We start from the raw sequence: 24,054 nt of genomic DNA on the forward strand, positions 1-24,054 counted from the left end.
GCCACAGCTTCACATTGAGAATCCAACACAAGGTCGCTTTCCTCTTTTCCCTTATACCTTCTTGCTGCTCCTTGGGGGCCTATAATTACCATTTAGTATAAATCATATGTCCATATTTTTACCTTGATCCCATTATCTTCAAGCAAGCCCAACACGTTCAAAGACAGTTTAAATGCAGCTGCTTGTTGCTATCAATTCAAATGGACCATGGGTCTTGATTATAAAGAATTAAGACAACAGGGACCAAGGCTTTGCATGCCCACTTATCATTAATGGGTTTAGCATCTATTTGATTTCAGGAGCGGGGCTTCTCGCCAGTGTGGAAGGTTGGCTCAGACTTCTGGAGAGGCAAACGGTAAATTAGTTGGCTACTAACTACTTAAACAGCAAATAGGCAGAATGTCGTGCTTCTGAAAGAAACACAGAGAAACTGTAATAAAGAAGTATCTAGCACAGTAGTCTCAACATATGGTCCAGGACCAGCACGTTAGCATGACCTGGGAATTTGTTATTTTCTAAAACACATCCCCATTGCTACAGGGTCAGATCTACTGGGAGTAGGATTCAGCAGTCTGATTTAACAAGCATTCCAGATAATTCCAGTACATACTAAGTTTGAGAATCATGGGCCCAGTAAACAGTAGGTACTGTGCCGGTGCTTTGCCAAAACTACGCTCTTCAAACAACTATCCAGACAGGGATTCCCTTTACCTTCTGTAAGTACAAAATACAGAGCTCAATATTAGAGAAGCAGGGCCGCTAAGAGTCATCTCTACCCTTGATACCCCTTAATCATTTGTTTGGTCATTCTGGTAATGAGGTGGAATGCTAAACAGAATTTCTTAAATTCCAAAAGTTCCCTGTTCTAAATAGACCATTTTGTTGCACAGACGATGAGATTCTCATATGACTTTGATATTTTTCCTTAGAGAAAGAGCTGAAAAGAATAATTAATAATACTATTAAAAGGCAATTATTAGGACACCTGAGTGGCTCAGTGGGTTAAAGCCTCTGCCTTCAGGTCAGGTCATGATCCCAGGGTCCTGGGATGGAGCCCCTCACATCCGCAGCAGGCTCTCTGCTCAGTATGGGGTCTGCTTCCCCTCCCCCTCTGTCTGCTGCTTCTTTTGTCTACTTGTGTTCTCTCATTCTCTGTCAAATTAATAAAATCTTTTTTTTTTTTTTAAAGGTTATTATTAACTTCTTGGTGGAATTCCTTCCTTGAAAGCAGAGACATCACCGGCTTGGCCAACTCTGAAACAAGGTTACAGAGAATTTTCACGAAGGACAGTTGGTTTTGTTCAGACACAGCCTGGAGCACATTTCTGTTCACTCTACCACACAGCTATTTCCTATCACGCTAAGTAGTTTTTCCCTAGGTTTCCAAGAAGCAAATGGTGCTTGAATATGCGAAGGAGAGATTCAGTTATTTTCTTAGAATATCTGCAGGTTTATTTTTTTTTCAACTGCTTACTCATTTAATAGTGTGCCACTAGATATATGCAAGACACTGTCTTATGCAGAATAAATACATAAATAAAACATTCCCTGCTTTACAAGAAGTTTATAATACAGAAGGGGAGATGTGATGAACACAACAAAAAATATAAAAATACATAACAGAAAGCATACTCTAGGCCACAGAAATGTGTGAATCATGAATCATGAGGTCTCAGATAACTTATTTACCACTTCTACTTTGAAGGACATTCATGGGTAAACTTATAAATTAATTTAGATCTTAAGAAATGGCAGACAGGAAGGAATTCTCGGAGCCAAAAACCTCAGTAGCAGTGCAAATCACAAAACTTTGAAATGTGATCAGCAAAGTTGAGTAGGCCAACAGCCGGGAGCCTACACATTACTATCACTTAGGAGCCCTGTAAAAAAAATAGTGATCCCCAGGTTCATTCTCCTCCTCTAAAATTCTGATATAATTTTCAGAAGTGGGACCTGGGCAGAGACTTTTGTTAAGATCCCTGAATAATTCAGGTGTGAGGTCAAGCCTGAGAATCACGCTACAGCCCGTTGGGGAGGAGTCTGACACAATGGTGTAAGAAGCCCCGAATGCCATGCCTTGCAAGAATACATCCTCTGATTAGGAGGAAATGAGATGTCACTTAAGACTTCTGCACAGTGAAGTGATGTGAGCAGAGCCATGTTTGTGTGATATAAACTAGCGGTCGTGGTGGGGGTGTACTGTAAAAAGCAGAGACCAGCAGCTGGGAGAGTATTTAACTGACACTGTGAGAGCATGAAAGGCACAAAACATGGAGCCATGGCCCAGATGCCTAATGTGTGCTGCAGCTGAAGGAGAGGGAGAACCTGCAGATGAGCATTAGCACAGGAGAGCTGAGGGAATGCAGTAATTGCAAGAGAAACATGGCCGGCAGAACCACAGACGTTGCTGGTGTGGAAGACAACAAGTGCCGTTTGTTACATGTTGAGACACTGGGACACACAAATCAAAACATCTATCAGGTACTTGAAACATCAAGACTCTCTAAAAATTCTGCCTGCAGAAAACAAATTAAGATTCAACATTATATAGAGGTGAAATCTCCAGGGGAGTTTTTTTTTTTTTTTGTAGTGAGATATAATTGCATATAACATTATATTAGATTCAGGTGCAGCAGATAATGATTCAATATATGCACATATTGCAAAATAACAACCACAATAAGTCTAGTTAACATTCATCACCACATAGTTACAAATTTATAAGTTCATGTGATGAGAACTTTTTACTCTTTTAGCAATTTTCAAACATAAAGTACAATGTTACTAGCTATAGTCACCATGCTGTACCTGGCATCTCTAGAACTTCTTTCTAACTGGGAGTGGGTACATTGCGGCCACCTTCACCCATTTTGCCTGGCCCCTCCCAACCCCCACTTCTGGCTGCCACCAATCTGTTCTCCAGAGGATATCACTGAATCTGTAGAGAAGAAAAACATCTTGAGGGACACTCAAGATAGGGGGGGGGAAAGAAGACTGGGGATAAATGTCTTAGAGAGTGCCCATATTTGGAGGAAGATCATAAAGAAGGGTCAAAAAGGTTGGAGAAGCAGGAGAGGGCAGCAGTAAGGAAGTTAAGGGAGAAAAGAGTTTCTAAGAAAATTCCAGACCTCGTAGGACCCTCTTATTGCTAGGACAGGTGTTTATTCCACTGATCACACATTTCACAAGGTTTGGGAATCACTGCTCAGTAAAATCAAGGAAACTGAGAAATTACCTCAGTCAATTCACATGAAAGCTTAATTTCAGTTTCTTAAAGACTTTTACATAACTTTTGAAAAACACTGATATTCTAATCATGTTCAAATCTGCTCTCATACCAAAAATAAAGCAATCATAAATATAATGACTATATTTTATAACAAAAAGGAGTTTTTTGGTAAATTCTGAAAAAAAAATTTTAAAGAGGGGGGAGTGAGATTATTAAGGATTAATCAGAGAGCAATTACTAAGCAAAAAATACTTTTTCTTGAATCTTTGTTTCCCAAACTATAGTCTAGACATCTACAAAGAGATGTTGTTAGGAAAAAGCAACTTTAGCTAAAGATGAAAAATCATAGAGGATCTCCAAAGGGAAATATTAATGAATATGATTAATTAGTTAATTAATTCTCCAAAGGGCAAGTCAAGTCTCAAAGGGAAGTGATTGGGGAGGTTTGCAATAATTATAAAATGGAGAGCAGAAAACAAAAGTGGTAAAAAATGAAGAGGCAGTCTCGAAAACGTGGTCAGATGCTCCCAAACTCCTCCCAAATGGAGGGAAACGTCTAAAGTATTTCAAGCATCTAAATCTGGTAATACACTAGCAGAGTAAACACACTATATCTGCAGTCAAACTCCAAAACCAAACTCCCTTGCAGTTAAATCCTCACATTCTGTCATTTGAAAAGTCTCCTATGAAACAGTTTGTTTTTCTTTCCCGGAGTCTTTCCTTAATCTAAATATAATATGAGTATTACTTATTTTTACAAATTAAATCTGTCATTCGAAGCATAGTTTAGTCCACGGCAAAAACCAGACAAAATGTCTAATTTCTGAAAGAAAAAAAAAGTCTTTAATTCTAAAGAAATATGAAAAGAACAATGACCTGAAATAAATTCTGGTTGACCTTTGAACAATGCAGGGGTGAGGGGATACCAACACTTGCGGAATAGAAAATCTGTATAAAACTTTCAAATTCTCCAAAACTAAACTACTTATAGCCTACTGTTGACCAAAAGCCTTACCAATAACATGAGTAGCCAACTAACATGAGTAGTCAACTAATACTTGTACGTTCCGAGTATTATGCACCGTATTGTTATAATAATGTAAGCTACAGAAAAGAAATATTATTAAGAAAGTCATAAAGAAGAGCAAATACATTTACGGGACTGTTCTGTAAGAAATCCGTGCCTAAGTGGACCCACATGGTTCAAATCTGTGTTGTTTAAAGGCCAGCTGTACTTATAAAAATTAATTTGAGATGAAAACATCAGCCAAAGTTCTGAAATTTACCTGTTCTTAGAATCACCTAGAGATTTTAAACTCCAGATCCATAAAACCAGAACATCTGGACCTAGACTAGGAAGCAGGAGTTAAAGCTCTTCAGAGCATGCCCATGGACAGCCAAGTTTGAGAATCATTGTTCTAAAAAAATCATAGGGAATCCATGTTACCTAGAGTCTGAAATGAAACATTTTAACTGACCACTGAATTTGGCTATTAATTTTGTAACTGAGGCAAAACCAGGTGACATGTAGTTTTTTTTGTTCACAAAAGCAACCTTATGTATCTGCCAAGAGGTGGGGGGAACCTGCAAGACTTCTTCCCTTTACACTAAAGCAAACAATAGCACAATATGTTATTTGTAATATGATTAAATAGAATCCATAGTATTGGAAAAAAAAAAAAGATTAATGCCGGATCTTTAAAAAAATAAAAGTAGCAGAAGGGACATTTAAAGCAACAGTTCAGAGAAAGTATCTTCAAAGCTATATTAAACGTTTCCCAGCTTTGGAAAATTTAAATACCCAATCTGGTTTCTATGAAACTTAAAAAGATCAAACGATTAGAAGGAAGCTAGGCTTGAATGAGAAATAATGGGGATTTCAGTAAACATCTGGTTACCATTTTCAATGGTAAGAACCAACCCACTTAAGGAAGCAGTTTAGTTTCTTTGGAGTAAAAATGAGACACTGGCTTTTTGTTCTCTTTGCACAGTGGAGGGTAAAAGAAACATCAGAATGGGGAGGTCACTTGAAGCTCAACTTTTATAAATAAGAAAGCTTTTTTCAAAAACTAAAGTAAATTGAACTCCGGTCTCTGTAGTATAAACAACTCAACTGAGTTAAGGTTAAATAAACATTCCTTGAGCTCTAGTATGCCAATTAAAGAACAAATTCTGTTTGGTCATAAATACATCAGTAATTCTATAAGCACGGAGGAAAACAACAATAAACCAGAGCACACAATTATTGCCTGTCATACTACAATAAAATAAAGTGGTGCAGACCAGGAAGTTTCTTTGATTCAATTTCCTTTTCTTTCCCCTCCCCAGTGTGATTAACTAAAGGCACAGAAGCACTTCTGGTATCACCGAAAACCTATTCCTTGCATAATAAAAAACGTATGACAAAGGCGTTTAGGTGAAATATTGAGGAGGCGAAACACACTGTGACTTTTAAATGTGACCTTTACTCTTTCGTCTTCCTGCTAAATAGTCCTAGAGTGGATTAAACTCAGGGGAGCAGCAGGGTGCTGGTGTGAACCTGCACAGGAAGGAAAGAGAAGAGGAGTTCCTCAGGCTCTTGAGTTTTAAAGGATCAGCGGAAGCATCTGCTGCCAACATGTACCACTAGCCAAAGGGGAACCCCCCCAGATTTTGCCTCCAGACCCATGTTTCTCTGCTTCTTTGCTCACCACTCCTCTCTTCCGCCCTTGGACGTGAGATTTAAAAAGACTAAAGAAAAGGAATCCTTAGAATGATGAGGTTTAAAACCTTGTCTTACTTTCTCTCGTCTGTGTGTATAAATGTTAGAGTGCTGATCTGAGAAGGACTTGGGTGATGATTTTACTTATTCTCCTAAGTAATAAAGCACGTGTTCGGGACCACCCCTGCCTTGAGGCTGGCCCACACCACCTCAGATGTTCTGAGACGGGCAGTTCCACGGCTGGGCAACTCTGACTGATAAAATGTCCGTCCTTCAATTGATCCTGGTTACGTCTTCCAGAGTTACGACAAATAAATCTTGTCCCCAAGTGTCCCGTTAAACAGTGGGGATACAAAAATATTGGTCCAACTACTTCCAGGGCCTCCCAGAAACATTTTTTGCAATTGGAACCATTTATTTTCTTGTGCCTGCTGCAGATCTGGTTTCGGCTGCAACTGCAGAAATATGTCCTCCTCAAGTCTACATAAGTAATTCTCACCCAATGGTAAAATGTATGGTCTCCTGGACCATATATTACTTAGACCTCTATCCTGGGAGCAAGTTAAAAACTTTTGGAAAATATTTATTCTCTCGTAGGCTCCCCTACTCCATTCTATGAACTAAAACAATGATTTACTAAATAGGACCTGGATGATTTGAAAGACATTAATTTGATGCTGATTCTATCTTTTTCTGTAGAGAAGGTGTATGTTATAAAATCCCTGGGTTATACGATATATTTTTCCAAAGCGAGGGCTTGGAAGAACATAAACATGAATATTTTACACTATGCTAAGCAGAGAAGTAGAGTGCATTGTGTTTCGTTGTTTTATGGAATATGAAATCCTCAGTGACTCAGGCATCACCGCTAAGCAGGTAACTCACAAATTCTCATCTCCTGACCTGGTCTGTCTGTTTTCTTCAATTTTTGTCAGATGAAGAGCTGACAGCATCTGAGACCAAATATGCTTAGAACTAAACTCATCTATCTGCCTCTAAAACCAACAGATAGTAACACTTGCAAATGTGACGGAGGAATCTTAAGAGCAAAAGAAGAGAAGAACTCTGAAAAATGGACACATGCACTTACAGTCTCTACAGGTAGTATGAGTCCTAAATACTACAGTAGCCGTGGTTACATTACTTTCATGTAAGAGCAGATCTGAGCATGCATAGAGTATCAGTGCACCTATAAAGTTAGTTAAAAATAAAAGGCTTATCAATGAACTTTTAGTGTGAATTCTGAGGTAGTTCACTATTTAAGGGGCTCAAATATTGGTACACTATGTTATCTTCATTTATTCATGCATTTAGTTGTATTCAACAATTATTCCTGGTGTGCCAGTAGGTTGAGGGCAAGGTTTTAAGTGATAAGCAGAACAGACAGGGTCCCTGACCTCAAGGAACTTAGAGATTTTTTTTTTTTAATTTTTTTTTTCCCTTAATGACAGGTCTTTCCCAAGGGAATGGTCCAGGAAACTGTGTTGGAATTTCAGGAGAGTTTACAACCCAGACCTTTCAATGGGAGAATGTAGGTTAGTAAAGAGGGCCTTAAAAACACCTATTGAGCTCATTTATCACAAAATACCCAGCAGCAGCATCCCTATGTTCTTCATATAGAACCCATTTTAAATGTGCTCCCCCGGAAAGGAATCTCCATAATCTCCTTTCTGTAATTTGTTCTTGACAGAAGTAACAATATCATCTCCGATTCCTTGAGTGACCCTAGTGTGGCATTCATAGTACAATCCAAAACAATCCCCAAAGAGAAAATTAGGGCTTTGAGAGGTTAAGTAACTTGTCCAAGGTTATATAACCATTAAAGGTAATACTAGAACTCAGCCCACGTTTGATCTTACTCCAAAGGGGCTGCTTCTTTAATTACCACAGTCTACTACCTCCCTAAGAAAGCAATTACTGTGTTTAAGCTCTTCTTACTTATGGGTGATTTAAATCTCAACTTCCTTATAGGTTCTTCTTGAATACAAATAAACTAAAGAAAAAAACAAACAAACGAAACCCTGAAATATGCTTTCCATCACAAAAGTCAAGATTGAGCTATAGTAGTGGCTTCTTTTCCATACAAATCCCAGAAACAGCTTTTGGCAAGTAGCCATTAAAAATAAATCTTCAAAATTAGACTAAATTTCAAATGATACATGAATGTGTTGGACATTTTTTTTTTAATTAATTATTTATTTATTTGACAGACAGAGATCACAAGCAGGCAGAGAGGCAAGCCGAGAGAGAGAGAGAGAGAGAGAGAGAGAGAAGCAGGCTCCCTGCTGAGCAGAGAGCCCGATGTGGGACTCGATCCCAGGACCCTGAGATCATGACCTGAGCCGAAGGCAGCGGCTTAACCCACTGAGCCACCCAGGCGCCCTGTGTTGGACATTTTTGAGAGTGCAAGTGAAGGTAAATAGAAATATAGGAGGATAGAAAACTATTAAATTATACACAGGGAAGGAAATAGGTTTTTTCTTCTCTAATGTATTTTCCACAACATTAAGTACTGATCTGTATCTCTCGCTCTATTAACGATATCTTTTAATAGTGCTTCCCAAGAACACAGTTGGATAAATTACAGTGTCTTCATGGCGGAGGGGGGACGGTGAAGCAACATTATTTAAAATAGCATTCTCTAGGCGCGCCTGGGTGGCTCAGTGGGTTAAGCCGCTGCCTTCGGCTCAGGTCATGATCTCAGGGTCCTGGGATCGAGTCCTGCATCGGGCTCTCTGCTCAGCAGGGAGCCGGCTTCCCTCTCTCTCTCTGCCTGCCTCACCATCTACTTGTGATTTCTCTCTGTCAAATAAATACATAAAATCTTTAAAAAAAATAAGATAAAATAGCATTCTCTAGAACGCAATATATCAAGTTTAATATCAATACAAATATCGATATGCCCTCTCACCATATTAAGTCTAGCCCTTCCTAGAAATGTCTTCGCCATACCCTGCTATAATGTTATATTATCAGCTCCTGTTGGAAGATTGCTCTATGAACTAAGATATGACATCCACTTCATTTGCAATACAAATGTTGTTCTGGCTCTTGACCCATTACATAACTTAGGTAGTTTACTTAATAATTCCTTCAAGAAATTTGTTTTAAAAATACTCCTTGGGCATGTGGGTGGTGAGGGGAAGGAACGTCCTGTTCCCTTCTTTCTGAGGGTAAAATTTTCATTCTTTTCCTTGTTGTTCTCGGTATTTGTAGGCTCAAGCCAAAATGAGGCTTCAATTACGGTAACTAAGAGGACTATCCAGCCTGAGCCCTGGCTTTGTATTTCCATTTTAGTAACGTTATTATTATATGTTTTACTGTAAACCATCAAACCCTTTTTGAATGAGGTTTGGTGTAAGTTATAAAACTAAACTATCTCAGTCCTAGAGTTTAACCATCAGTCTGGGTTGGGATCCGATGACATAGAATTAGTCTAGCTACATGGGTCAGCAAACTTTCTCTGTTAAGGGCTCAATAAATGTTTTAGGCTTAAGAGCCCCACCATCTCCATCTTCTCAGCTCTGCTATGGCAAAACAAAGCAGCCAAAGACAGTATGAAAACAAATGTGTAGCTGCATTGCAATAAAACTTTGTTGGCAGAAAGAGGCGATGGTCCAGATTTGGTCAACAGGCCATCATTTGCCAACCCCTGGCAAGAAAATTGATATGGTCTTCCAATTTCAGTGTATCTTTTAAAAAACATTGCATGTAAAACCCCCACGTTACAAAAACAAGAGCAATTTGAAACCACTGGAGTGTTCAGTTCTGTAGTGGGTTGGCATTTGTTTTTCTCAGAGACTATATAATACATCATTTAATTTAGAAGTGCAAGGTGTATTCAGAAGTGAACAGAAAACTGATAAATATGTACTCTCTTTGAGCATGCAGAAGTAATTATGATCCAACGATACAACCTAGTGAGACAGGGTCTCCCGACCACATACTACTTGAATGTTACCATGGGAATAGGATAAGAACTTTCAGAAAACATCTACTTTCGTTTAGGCTACTGTACTATTCCATGTACTAAAGCACTGATTTACTAAATGGTACCTAGATACTGGGAAAAGCTATAATTGGTGGGTGCTACTATCTTTTCCTTTAGAGAATTATATGTTCTCATAAATGCAGGGACATAAGATATATTTTTCCAAAGCAAGAGATTGAAGGATCATAAAGTATATGTTTTACATGCTGCTGAGTTTTGTAGGCCTACATGGGTAAAGACAATTGTCCTCTTACTGTTTTCAAAATCAGCTTAAAGATTAAATGCCTGTAAATACTGACACAATTAAAACTTAAGCAATACAATGGCATTATAGCAAGCAGATCTTTGCATTATTTTATTCCCAGAATTAAGTCTAAAGATGGTTATTTCTTGAACCAATAGTATGTCCCTTAGGATAGTGTGCCTCAAAGGGCCATATATCAGAATCATATGTGTCTGTTCTTAACATATAAATTTCCGGGCCCCATTCCCAGACTACTGATCAAAAAATAGTGGCTGGGCTTTACGATGTCTCCTCCCAGAACTCTGATGGGGTAGACAAAGTGATTAAATTCTCACAACATACTACCATGAAATAATGACATTACTGCCTTTAACAGATTAAGAGAACTAGAGCTCAAAGAATCTACCTTGCTTAAAGTTGTATATCCACAGCCCTACTGTCTTTCTGGATAGAGCCACAGACTTCTGTTAATCACTAGAATGGCATTAACCAGGGTAAAAAACCACAATGCCCACATTCTAACTTAGAACCGAGACTGCTTACTATTCCTTTCAAAGAATGTTTACTCAATAAGTACTAGGAAAGCTGAATAAATTATAAAGCCCAAATGTTACTCTACAAGAACAGATTATACTTTATAGTGGAATGTTGCCTGGCTATGACCCTTTTATTTTTTTCTAATTTTTATTCATTTCTGGCCTTAAAGGTTTAAAAAAGAAAAAAAAAAAAGTAGCTCTAAGCTGGAAAGAGGCCACCTGTGTTTCAAACGATGGCATAGAAAGAGGTCAGCAGAGCTGATTGGGGTCAGACCAGAAGAGGAAAGAAAAGCAGGTAAAATGGATAGGTAAGATAGGAAGATTTTATTTTATATTTACTTTCCTACAACCAGGCGGGTATTTTATAAATGTGTCAAATCTGCACCTGGCCACTTAGTAACATTTGTGGTAGTACCTGTTTTACTTTTGATATAGTAATTTCAAATTTCAGTTTAGCAAAGAGAAGAAGCTGCAATGGCAAAGTTAAAGATAGGAGGGGTAGGTCTCCAGATCCTTCTGAACTGCTTCCACGTCCCCCAAGAGGCTCAACATGGAGAAATTAAGTTCAAATGTGCAAATACAGCATCATACTTTCTGCTGCCATATGTCTGGTAAAATAAGCATGGGCTGAATATGGGAAACTAAAGAAAAATGAATTTGACAAGAACCAAATCTTTAGAAAATATTTTTATAGTGAGTGCCTCAGTGCAAACATAATTTACAGATTAAATCTGTGACCATGGAAAATAAGCTGCCATAAAAAAGTGATTTTTTTTTTTTCTCTATAGGTTAGAAAATCGGGGAGAAGTTAGATTACGGTCACAGAAATTTTTTTTTATTTCTGTTACTAGAGGGTTGCCTTCACAGTGAAAACTACAAAATCAGATGGAAAAACCAAAAGTCAATTTTGCATATTCGTGACATTGCTACTCTTTCTGGAGGCCTTATCCAGTAATAATATCTTATTATACTGAGTTGAAGAAACCAAGAAAGAATTAGGAAGTGGTTGTTTTACAGGCTGAGGGAATACGGGGTACGTGAGCCAAATCAGCATTCACAATGTCAAAGTCTGGTGAGACCACCTCCTTATCTTATGCTGCGCCCAGAAGCTCCTTTGCCTGCCAGAGTTTATTGCCTTCAGGCTATCTTTGCACTTTTCTGGATATTTGGAAGCTGCAATGCAAAGTCATCCTCCTTTTTCTTGTAAAACTGACCCAAGGACCCTAAGGGAGAGAGCAGCTGCATTCCTTCTGAATTGCAACTGGACAGAATTGAAAATTGAAGCAGAATTGAAGTTGAAACGCATACAGAATCCACGTCGTGTCCCCACACGGTCAGGGGCAGCATCAGAGAGGCAGAGGGACTTGCAGACACAAGCGGGGTGTCATCACGGCTGTGTTGGGCATGACTCCAGGCGCACCGCTCACGGGGGATGGGGACGGTGGTCCTAGAAACACCTACTTCAGGGATGGGCTAAGATGTTTTATAGGATGAGAGGAAGACGAAACATTTTATATCCTTCCTTAATCCGGATAAATGGTTTCCTGACAACATCATTTATGGATGTTCCAGAACTCTCCATGGGTCCCTCCTTAATAGAACCAACCGCAAGGAAGTTCCTAAAATTCGTCTTCAGCCCTGTTGGATATTCCAGAGCTTTCACCTTCCCTTTCGTTTTTCTCATTTGCTTCCAGAGAAGCCCAGCACCCTAGATTTCCATAAGACTCTGAGGGGACAGGACCCTAGGGCCCAGCAAATGGCACTGCTGAAGACCTGTCTTCATGGCCCACACTCTGCATGTTTTTAGAACCTTTCTTTTCATCGAAGTGTGTTTTGAGGCCCTGTCCTCCAAAGCTTTGTTAGCTAAGGAGCTTATAACTGTATAGCCAGTGTGGGAAAAGGTGAACGTGGTGAGGGGGCATTGAGGCTAACCGTTCCGCTCCCCTCGTTCATTCAGCGGCATAAGCTGGCGGTTGAAAGAGCAAGGTTGGGTGTATCAGTCACATGGTGAGTTGCTCAGAAAATGTTCGCTGTTATTGTGACTGCCCTTTTTGACCCTCATCATCTCCTCAAACTTTCTTTTCAAATACCTTGTTTAAAAACTTGTCTTTTATTTCTCACTTCAAATGATAGAAATAAAAGTACTTGACTAGTAATAGGGTGTGTGATAAATACCCATACTTCTTTCGCATTTTAGAGCCAATCTGTGAATCACATTTAAGCTGGCTTCTCGAAACAATTTCCAGCACATTCTACTTGCAGTCAGATGAAGTGGCAATTTTCTTAAAATATGGAGCAGTTTGGTACTGGGCAGAACATGTATTCAGGCTCATAAACATAAACATTTTTTATGTAGCATTTAAATATGAACTATGCAACTCCAAAATGCTACAAAAATATAAACAAAATAATTTCAGGAATAAAGAAATATAGCTAAAGAAAAATTGAGAGGAAGTAAAAAAAGAAGCCAGGTTTTCTTTGATGTAAATAAGTTGATCATGGGTAAAAATTTGTTTTTATAAATTTCTTTTTTTTTTTTTTAAAGATTGTATTTGTTTATTTGACAGAGAGATAGAGAGAGAGCACAAGTAGGAAGAGCGGCAGGAAGAGGCCAAGGGAGAAGCAGGCTCTCCTCTTAGCAGGAAGCCCAATTGTGTGGCTCGATCCGACGACCCTGGGATCATGGCCCGAGTGGAAGGCAGATGCTTAACCGACCGAGCCACCCAGACACCCCTAAAAATTTCTTTAGGAAAAGAATGTAACACACTCTAGAAAGTGTTTCACGTTATATATCAAGCAACTTGGGTATTTACTTCTTATTCTGACCTTTTTCTAGCAGCCCCAGCCCAAGGCCAGCACCGAGCCTTTCTTCAGCGATGACAACCGTATAGCGATGCTGAGTGAGAATGTGCTGGTGGAGCTGAAGCTCCATTTTGCTGAAGGAAGGAGGCCTGTAGAGTATGGCCCTTCTGTCATGGCTGCCAAAGTGTGCCTCTATTGATCTCTCCATCTAAAAAAAACAAAAAACAAAAAACAAAAAAAACAAGAAAGAAAGGAGGCATAAAAATTCAAGAGGAAGAAGTAACACACTGCCCCTGAAGGACACCATTAATGCAAAGCAAAGGCCATTCAGAAAGTTATCCTGTCAGTTTGTCTCAGGAAATGAAAGACAGACTCTCTGAAAGGCCGGCAAGGACAAAGGCGACCTCATATGCGAGAACTGAAGGTGAATTGAATTTTTCTATTACAGAGAGATGAAAATTTTAGGCCATTAAAATATAGGGGTCCTCGAGGAATACTATTACATAGAAATACAGAGCTCAATTCTAGCTGAAAATATAAATTGCTAGCAATGTCTTTCATCTGCATTGTGCTTGCATAGAGTTTACTTCCAGTGGCATTATCTTCTAACGGTGCTTTTTCGGTAAACACAGGAGAGGAAACAGACTCAGAAAGGATGGACTTTGTGCTAGCAGGACACGTTCAGGAATGGGGAGCACCGAGAAACAAGCTCAGAGCTCTTTGGAGAAGGACAGCGCTGCTTCCTCTCTCAATCAGGATGCAGCAAAATTGGAACACAGCTCGGGGTGGCAGGGTGGATCCCTGCTCGCGAAGAGGAACATCGTAATTTCAGGTTCTTCCTTCCATAGTTTATTGATCCTCCAAATAAATATTCCTCTTTCTCACAAGGATGTTTGAAATTCCACCAACAAAAGGGAATTTTCCAACTGACAAGTAGAAAGAATGCTGATATCTGAGTTCATTATAAGGTAAAATAGCAGACATTGAAAACTTGAGATTAAACCTTGATAAAGTAGATATTTTTTTTGGTTACCAGAAGGAGCAATGAGATTGGATGGGGGTTAGAGCAAAAACTGGGAGAGGCCGAAGAAGAAGAAACAAAGGAGTTGGTTGAGGACAATGAGCGAGAAGAGATAAAAAACAAAACTGGGAATCTTATTACTTAGAGTGACACTTCTGAATCATACTGTCCACTTGTTGGATGCAAAACATATGTATCATGTCTTTGTACTTAAATTTCTTTCACTTCTCACTTAAATTTCTCCATCACTTCCCTTTACTGACAGAATCCATTCTAAATCTTCATCAGGGAACACAAGGTCATTCAAACTTAAACCCTGTCTTTCTTCTCTGGTCATATCACACTCTTAATTATTTCCATTCCTGATCCCACCCTCTTCTTTCATACACATCCCACTGTTCCTCCTCCCTAAAATTCCATCCTCTGGCTCCACTCATCCAACTGGCTCACTCCAAAACAAACATCACCTCTTTTGGGAAGTTTTCATTGAAATACACCCTTCCATTAGCGCTTATGAAAGGGAATGTGCACGTCTCCCTGATGTGAGCTCCTTAACTAGCAGTACACTTGTACACATGGTACATGTTTAATAAATGAAGATATCTACAAAATTAATGAGCCACAGTGCTCTATCAAGATCTTTGAAGATATGTGTGGAAAGAAAGAAGAAACAGATTTAGATTATAAACCCTCTGAGGGCAGGAACAATACCTTATTCTTCATTTTATACAAATTATTGCCATCTGTCAATGAATAGAGAAAGCAGAGTGACGTGCTAGAGACCACCGACTCTGAAGAGACTGTTGGCTTTGAATGCCCTGGTCCCACCAGCACTCTTTGTATGACCTTGGACAATACCTTCCTCCTAACGGTGCAGTGAGTACTAAAGACTTACTATATGTGAATGGCTTAGAGCTGTGTCCAGTATATGGGAAATACTATATATGTGGTTTTTTTATTTTAAGATTTATTTATTTGAGAGAGAGAGAGAGAGAGAACATGCATGTGGGGGGAGGGGCAGAGGGAGAGAATCTCAAGAAGGCACCCCACTCAACAGGGAGCCCAGTTTGAGGCTCTATCTCAGGACCCTGAGATCATGACCTGAGCTGAAACCAAGAGTTAGATGCCTAACTGACTGAGTCACATAGGCACCCCCATGTATATGTTTTTTAAGTAATAATATAAAGAGCAAAGAGTCAGAAAAACTGTCTCTGTCAGAAAAACTGTCTGAGCTCTGCCTGACACATGGTAACACGGGCGTTTAGTATGTGTGTGGCGAATTTAATAGAAAGGAATAGAAGCCTAGCTACTCACACCTCCCCTGCGTGGCATTTTGGGCAAACATGATATTCATTAGATATTTTTCTTTGTTAAACGATACTGTGTGTTTTGGGTTTTTGTTTTTTGTTTTTTTTTTGTTTGTTTGTTTTGTTTTTTGATAATGAAACCATTGATTGATTGATGATTGATTGATTGATAATGAAACTTTTTTAAACTCAAAAATTTAACTGCAGATTGGGACACGATTCCCCAGCCAACATCATTGTTTGTCACGGTAAACCTGTAAGAAGGAGTATTTAAAGCCGAAAACAGGTTGAGCCTTTGTACACAGGACTTAGATGGAACCATGAGCCCACAGGAGGCCAAAATAAACAAACATGCATCTAGGTGCAAGGGAAGACAGATGCTTCCAAATATATCAGTGTCACTCAAGTGAAATGTTCGGTGCCCAGAATTCTCTTCTCACAGTATTTTCTTTCGTAATCACAGGATGCTCCTCTCCATTACAGCTGGCTCAAATAGAGCAGTGATTTCACATGAGGAGAGTGTATTTTCAAACTCTGTGTTATTACTATTTTGAAAGATACATTCCTCCTTTCCCTCCCCTCCCCCTCCCCCAGCCAGGCTCAGTTTAAGCAAGAGCAATGTAGCTCTTACATTATATAGAGCAGATTATAAATACAGTGTAATTACTGGCCATGTTTTCTAATAACCTTTGTAACATAAACTGACATTTTAACTTGCATCTCAGACTACAGAGAATAATGGGAAGTGAGCTTGTCAGTCAAATTATGTTGTATTATCCTGTAATACAAACTGCTCCTGTCTTGGTCATATTTATAACACACTATATCAGCAAAATGGCCCAAGACCAAGGGGCAAGAACACTTTTAACTGGTCCAACAACAGGTGCACACGCTGCATCCGTGAAATAAAAACTAGGTGAATAATTACGTCAACCACACCAGCAAAGGCAGGATTATCAAATGCCAGAAGCAGCACTTCGGGAAATGAGAGCTCTTGATTACGCCTACAGTTTTGAAGATGTATTTTTAGTGGCAGAATTTAACCTGGCCATCGCTACAGCAACTTAACTTGAGACTCACAGGCTTGTGGAGAAGACCTTAGGAGAAAGAATGAGTGTTACTAGATGTTAACATTCTGAACTCCCAGTCACGGCTCTCTCTCCCTTCTTCTGGAAAGATCTGAAAAATTGTCCCTCAGAAATCACTTTGCCAGACTATATGAAAATTATTTTAATTTTTTCAAAGATTTTATTGATTTATTTCAGAGGAGGGAAGGGGCAGAGTGAGAGGGAGAAAGAGATTTAAGCACACTCCATGCTCAGCATGGAGCCCAACCTGGGGCTCGATCTCTCAACCTGGAGATCACGACCCTGAGATCACAACCTGAGCAGAAATGAAGATTCAGATGCTTTACTGACTTTGCCACCCAGATGACCCTATGAAGGTTATTTTAAAACAATACTTTTTGGGACCCCTGGGTGGCACAGTCGATTAAGCATCTGACTCTTGATTTCAGCTCAGGTCATGATCTCAGGGTTGGGATCTCAAGGTCATGAGATGGAGCCCCACATCACGGGGACTCTGTGCACATCCAGGAGTCTGCCTGAGATCTGCCTGAGATTCTCTCCCTCTTCCTCTGCCCTTCCATTTGCACTCTCACATTCTCTCTCTCAAATAAATGCATCTTAAAAAAAAAAAAAACCCACAAAACTGAACACTTATTATTTTTATTGGGAAGCCTTCAAAATCTGAAACCGTTATACCACATTAGATAAAGCAAAGGACAGAGTGTTGTAATACACGACCTGAAGTGTCCGATGCGGTAATGTGGGGGAGAACAGAGGAGGGCCAGGGATCAGAAATCTGGATTTGAGTTCTGACTCTACCACTTGCTTGGTTCAACCTCTGGGGCAGGGGGAGTTGTTTTATCTCTTTACCTCCAAATTTTCTCATACATATGATTAAGGTAACAAATTCTACCTCATTAAGTTGTACGGGGAATTAAATTAATTTGCAATATGAAAGTAACCAACACATGCTCCATCAATAAATGATATGAATTATTAATAAAATTGAATAACAATATGTTTTGACTCTGATTTTCCTTTAAGAATTCTATAAGCATTCGGGGTGCCTGAGTGGCACAGTTGGCTCAGCATCTGATTCTTGGTTTCAGCTTGGGTCTGATCTCAGGGTTTTAAGATCGAGCCCAGCTTCAGGCTTTGAGCTCAACATGGAGTCTTCCTGGGACTCTCTCTCCCTCTCCCTCTGCCCCTCCTCCCTGCACTCTCAATGTCTCTCTCTAAATAAACATTAAAGAAAAAAAGAATTCTATAAGCTTTACAATTACTATAGTTTGGCCTCCATCATAAAAGACATTTCTGCAATAAACTATATGTTTCCATATGTCTTGATACATGTTTTTATCTATGTTACTCAACACATTTTATTTTCTTTTAGAGATTTTATTTATTTATTTGAGAGAGAGAGAGAGAGAGAAAACACGAGCAGGGGGAGGGGCAGAGAGAGAGGGAGAAGCAGACTCCCTGCTGGGCAGGGAGCCTGACACAGGCATCCATTTCAGGGCCCTAGGATCATGACCTGAGCTGAAGGTGGATGCTTAACAGACTGAGCCACAGGTACCCAACTCATCACCTTTTAATGCAAAAATATAATTTATTTATTTATTACGTTTATTGTCTGTCTCCCCATACCATAAAAGGAGGTAAATTAAACCATATATTTTTGTCTATTTTGTTCACTTTTGTTTCTCCAACCAAAGAATACTACTGGCCACATATGGGGCACATAATATATATTCCTGGAATGAAGGAATACAAACATCTTTTTTTTAATATGTATAAGTCTTGGTTATAAATACTATCATGGGAGATTGGGAATAGAAAGTGGTGAACATTTGTATTAAGAAACTTATTTCAGCAGAATTTTAAATAGTAGCAAGAATGACAAAAATAGAATTAAATGTTTGAGCAAAGTAATGAATTTGTAGTAGAAAAATCAAATAAAGAGCTATATTCTAAAAGCGTATTTCTCAGTACTTAAAGTATTAAAAAATCTTCAACCAAGACTTACCACAAAAGCAAGAAATACAGTTCTTTAGTATATAGTAAGGATGAAAAATAAAACTGGGGTTTTTTTTTTCACATGACAGAGAATTTTTTTCTAGATTTATTAAAGTAGCCATGTATTTATGACACTTTTTGATGCTCAAATACAAATCATATAGCAGACCTTGGGTGTGTGTTATATATAACTAAAAGTCAAATTGGCTTGCTGGTCTAGATCTTTGACATTTTAGAAATATTGCTGAGTCTATCATAGTGAATTATGCTTTAATTTTTCCATTATAAGAATAAAATAAGGATTTTTTTTTAAACCCGTGGGTGAAATTTATACTTACTTTAGAGAATTCAAGAAACGACATGGGGTTTTCCTGGATGCATGTCCTACACATTTTCCACTTAAAAATTATTTATAATTATAGGACAGTTGAGGAACCAGAGGTTCCCTGGATAGTAAGCAGAACTTCGTGAGAATGTTCCTTCCTCAAATGAATCTTCAGTTAACCTCTGTCTTTACGGCACAGCTGACTCAAACTGGATCTCAGGCTCATCATGGAAGGAACACATGCATCTCAGACCAACTCCATGACAATGAGCTCCTTCTGACCTGCACTCCCAAACTGCACTTGGGGCTACTGACTAACCCATGAACATCCAATGAAAGGCATGTTTGTTCATCTGTGCCTCTGTGTAAGTTTTAAACCATAATAGAGAAACAGCTGGGGAGGGTATGTGCTATGGAGAGTGCTGTGAATTGTGTAAGATGGATGAATCGGACCTGTACCCCTGAAACAAATAATATATGTTAATAAAAATAAATAATAGAGAAACAAAAGCAATAAAGTTTCAATACAAAAAAAAGTGTATTCTCAATACAGCTGTGATGAAATTGTGCCCACTGAAACAGCTATTCCCCAAATCTACCATCACCTATTTCTCAATCCGTCTTTCCCTTTGGCACTCTTCACAATTTATAGTATATATTACTTTTTTGATGTCTGCCTCTTACACAGATTGGTACATTTCATGAAAGCCTAGATGTGTCTGCTTTAGTTACTGTACATATACTGCTTAAGGTCAGTTTCTAAGTAAGATGGAAGAGATGAATGAATGAGCAAATTAGTGAATTCATGAAAGCAAAGTGTGTGTTCATTATTTCTAAACATGTTTATTTTTTTTTAAAGATTTTTTTTATTTATTTATTTGACAGAGAGAAATCACAAGTACACTGAGAGGCAGGCAGAGAGAGAGAGAAGGAAGCAGGCCCCCTGCTGAGCAGAGAGCCGGATGCGGGACTCGATCCCAGGACCCTGAGATCATGACCTGAGCCGAAGGCAGATTTTACTCGCTTTCTGATGAAAACACCAACTAGAAAAATCTCAGTGGAAGTTTCAGCATTTGCATCTCAAACCATAAAATATCTATGACTTTTTCATCCCCAATGACTCTCTCCTGCACTTCACTACAAACACCCACCCCAATGACACAGCTTGGACTTTGTGATCCCAAAACACCCCCACCTATGAAATTATAAAATGAGATATTCTATCCTCTGATCGCATTTCTTTTTTCCATCTCTTCTCATTTATTCCCATCAGTTCTTCAACCACCAGTCTTTCTTTCTTTCTTTTTTTTTTTTTAAAGATTTTATTTATTTATTTGACAGAGAGAGATCACAAGTAGGCAGAGAGGCAGGCAGAGAGAGAGGAAGGGCAGCAGGCTCCCTGCTGAGCAGAGAGCCCGATGTGGGACTCCATCCCAGGACCCTGAGATCATGACCTGAGCCGAAGGCAGTAGCTTAACACACTGAGCCACCCAGGCGCCCCCCAGTCTTTCTTTCTAATGCCAACTTTCTCCTAGCCTCTTTTTCACCTTCTCTCTCTCAGTTGGATTCCATGGCCCAACACTCCAACCACTTCCTCCCCAGTATATTAAATTATTCCCTTCCTCCACTGCACTTGCATCATTCACACAGTAGAGCTTCAAGCAAGGAAGAGCTGGGCACACAGCCATTAACAAGACAGGCACAACTCTGCCCCCCCAGAGCCGGCAGCCCATCAAGGAAAGCAGATACAAACAACTATGATAATAAATGATGACGTGCCAGGTAAATCAGGAGGACTAGAGTGCCGTGGGAGCTGAGACCCAAAGATCTCAGTAGCCTGCCCACCCTGCACCTGGGCTGGATTGTTGAGAGCTCTGAAGAAAAGGGCCTGGATGGCCAGATTCTTATTGGTAAAACCAGTTCGGTCTTCGGGGTCCCCAGACTATCCTGCTATGCTTCCCTGACCAATTCTCTCACATTCTCCATAGTGACTAACTTTCCCAATCTCCAGCTACCTTCTTATTTCTACAGATAACTGCCTCCCATTCATAGAGGCAATGAGCACTATTAGAAGGAAACACACACTGGGTTAAACAGCCTCTGTTTTCGCAGACCCATAGCCTTTTAGCACACCTAACATTTCCTCTTTTCTGTTGACCTCCATAGAAGAAACCTGTCCTCCTCTCATCCATGGCTAATCACTCTCCGGATTCCATAGCTCCCCTTCCTCCAGGCAACAAACCTTCCAATTTCTACCTTCAAATCCCTGAGAACTTCATCCGTCTTTTCTTCTTCTCCTGGATCCTTCATGTCCCCTCCCCCTTGGCTCTTTCTCAATGTTTATTCATTCACTCGCTTACCTCCTTAATATTCTTGAACACTTTCTATATGACAGGCACAGTGCTAGGCTCTGAGCAATGAAACTGAAGAACCTGACAAAGCTCTACCCCTCACTGAGCTCACTTTTTAGTGGGCGGAGCAATAAACAGTGAATGAAATCAAACGCAAGGTAAGTTCCTGCAGAGGTAAAATCTCTGGTCTGGGTAAAATGTTAAAGAATGACCCTGGCGCTCTTTTTTTTTTTTTGATACTGTTACTTGCACATGTTAAGAATGTTGTGTGTGAGGAAAAAAATGAGAGAAGAAAAGAAAATTCTTAGAGGGAGAGAAAAGATGGGCAAAGAAATTAAAACAGGAAGGTTTTTTTTTGTTTTTTTTTTTGTTTGTTTTTTAAAAACAGGAAGTTCTTGAAGGTCAGCACCATAGGGTGCTTTTTACTGTGGACAGTAAATAGGGTCCGGTAGGCATAAGAAATAGCTGACAATGAGGAGAAAAGTGAAGTTAATACAACATTACTTGTTATCTTTTTAAGTAGCCAGTAGGAAACCAAAACTTCCTCAGTAGTAGAGAATTAAAAAGTTGGCAACTTCATGCTGGTCTCTCTACCTAGGGACACCCTCGATGAACTTTAATTCCTTTTACTAAAAGCCATGGCAGGGAAGAAACAAAGGAGGAAAACTGGGAGGGTAATTTCTTGTTTTGTTTTGTTTTCAGGGTGGACGGGGTCCTGACAGAAGTCCAGAAGGCCAGACTTCTACTTCCTAAATCACAAGATTTCCTAGAGTATAGGCCATCATTCCTATAATAAAAGTTTTTTAAAAATGGAAGTACTCCATGACCTGAGCGATCACACTGCAAGAGAGACATGAGACCTGTCCTAAGAAGATTCCTGATGACACTGGGCATGGGACGTGCCCTGGGAGGGGAGGGGCAGTAAGTACAGCACTGTGGAGCCTGGTTTGGGGTGGAAAGAGCAAGGAGAAGCAGCAATAGGATCGCCAAATCACAATGTGTATTGCTAAGAGAGAGGCAAGATAGAGAGGATGAAAACCTTCCAGAAGAAAGGATTGGCCGTGAAGGTATGAAGCAGGCAGAGAGGGAGGCTGTAAGCCTGACATACTAGAAGAAGAGCAGCACAAAGGAGGAAAATGGAAGGGAACAGCAGGAGAGACCCAGATCTGGCCATCCTAAACCAGAAATTATTGACGGATAAATACCGACATAGCGCCTTAACCCACTGGAACATCTGCGATTCTGAGACTTCGGGGATATAGAATGATTTTTGTTGATCAGTAAAGACTTTCCACCACATCTCTTAAAATCTGAAGTTCCATCCTGAGAATTCCCAGGTCGTCTCTATGTCTGATGCCCAGTGTCCTCACTCACAAACGACACATGCCTCTCTGAGCAGGGCACACAGTATCGAGCTTGTGTAGTTGGGAGGAAGAGGAGAGACTAGTGGAGGACAACTGGAAAGACTTAAGAAGAAATAAGGCAGACTGGACAGTTCTGGGCTTTTCCGACTCCAGCCAATGCACAGGCATGCCGGGCGTGGCTGGAAATGTCTGCCTCTCACAGCTTCCCCAGGCTGACCCTCACACATAGCAAGAATCTTGGAGATAGAGAGAAGTTAAAAACGCAACTAAGAGCACAAGAACAGTGGCGTCTCCTCCAGCCCGTGACCCGTGTCTCCCCTTCATGCCTTGCCGCTGTAGTTGGCTACAAACCTCTACCGCCCTGACCTCTCAGCCATTTCTACCAACGTGGAAGAACTTCCATTCCCCTCTCTGCTCCTCCCAGCTTCTCTTTTTCTCTTTCCTCGCTGTTTTGAAAGTCATATGGAGCATCTTTTTCAGGCCCCTCTGGAGGCTTTTCCTCCAACGAATTCAACCCCCCCACCCCCCCGCTTGGCTCAGCTGCCACCCACGATGCACAGCTGTGGGTCTTCAATTTACTGGTTGCTGTAACTTTACAGACATAACAAAGACCCAGCTGAGATTACAAAAACACAGAGATGGCTGGGAGATGATACTCATGATAGTGTCCTTGGAGAGGTCTTTAAGCACAAGATAAAGCTTTAGGGAGAGAACGAAGGTTGATTTTTCTCTGGGCGCCTTGGAGTTTGCTTCCTATTTTGGATCAAACAAAAACCGCTCCCAAGTGTTCTTCTGCTGTCTCTTCTCCTTCCTTCTGCTTTCCTGTCTCTACAAGCTTCCCCCTTCTCAGTCTCCCCTTAATCAGATGAGCACATAGAGTGTAAGAGCAGGAAGTTACTTTCGTGCTCTCCTCAAGCCCTGATCATGTTTGTAGGTTTTAGGGTAAATGCTCTCTAGCCCCCTGAACCTTACCATGGTATCCACAGTAGTGGAAGGAAAGCCATAATGAAGAAAATATAAAATCGACAATCCGCAATTGTGAAACAGCAGGCAGAAAACAAGGGGAGAACTTGTTCTTTTGAAAAGCGTTAAAATAATAG

At 40.0% G+C, this 24,054-nt stretch overlaps 1 protein-coding gene across 4 annotated transcripts in view; it reads right to left on the reverse strand.

Annotated features, from left to right (window-relative positions):
• Positions 1–24,054, reverse strand: part of CPED1 (cadherin like and PC-esterase domain containing 1) — a 265,826-nt gene that overhangs the window by 223,289 nt on the left and 18,483 nt on the right. For all 4 annotated transcript variants that reach the window (XM_032305800.1, XM_032305802.1, XM_032305801.1 and 1 more), the window contains exon 2: positions 13,528–13,711. In XM_032305800.1, the coding sequence (XP_032161691.1) occupies positions 13,528–13,711 (184 nt within the window). The remainder of the gene's footprint in view (positions 1–13,527; positions 13,712–24,054) is intronic.

Source organism: Mustela erminea, chromosome 11, assembly GCF_009829155.1.
Source record: "Mustela erminea isolate mMusErm1 chromosome 11, mMusErm1.Pri, whole genome shotgun sequence".
Classification (NCBI taxonomy): domain Eukaryota; kingdom Metazoa; phylum Chordata; class Mammalia; order Carnivora; family Mustelidae; genus Mustela; species Mustela erminea.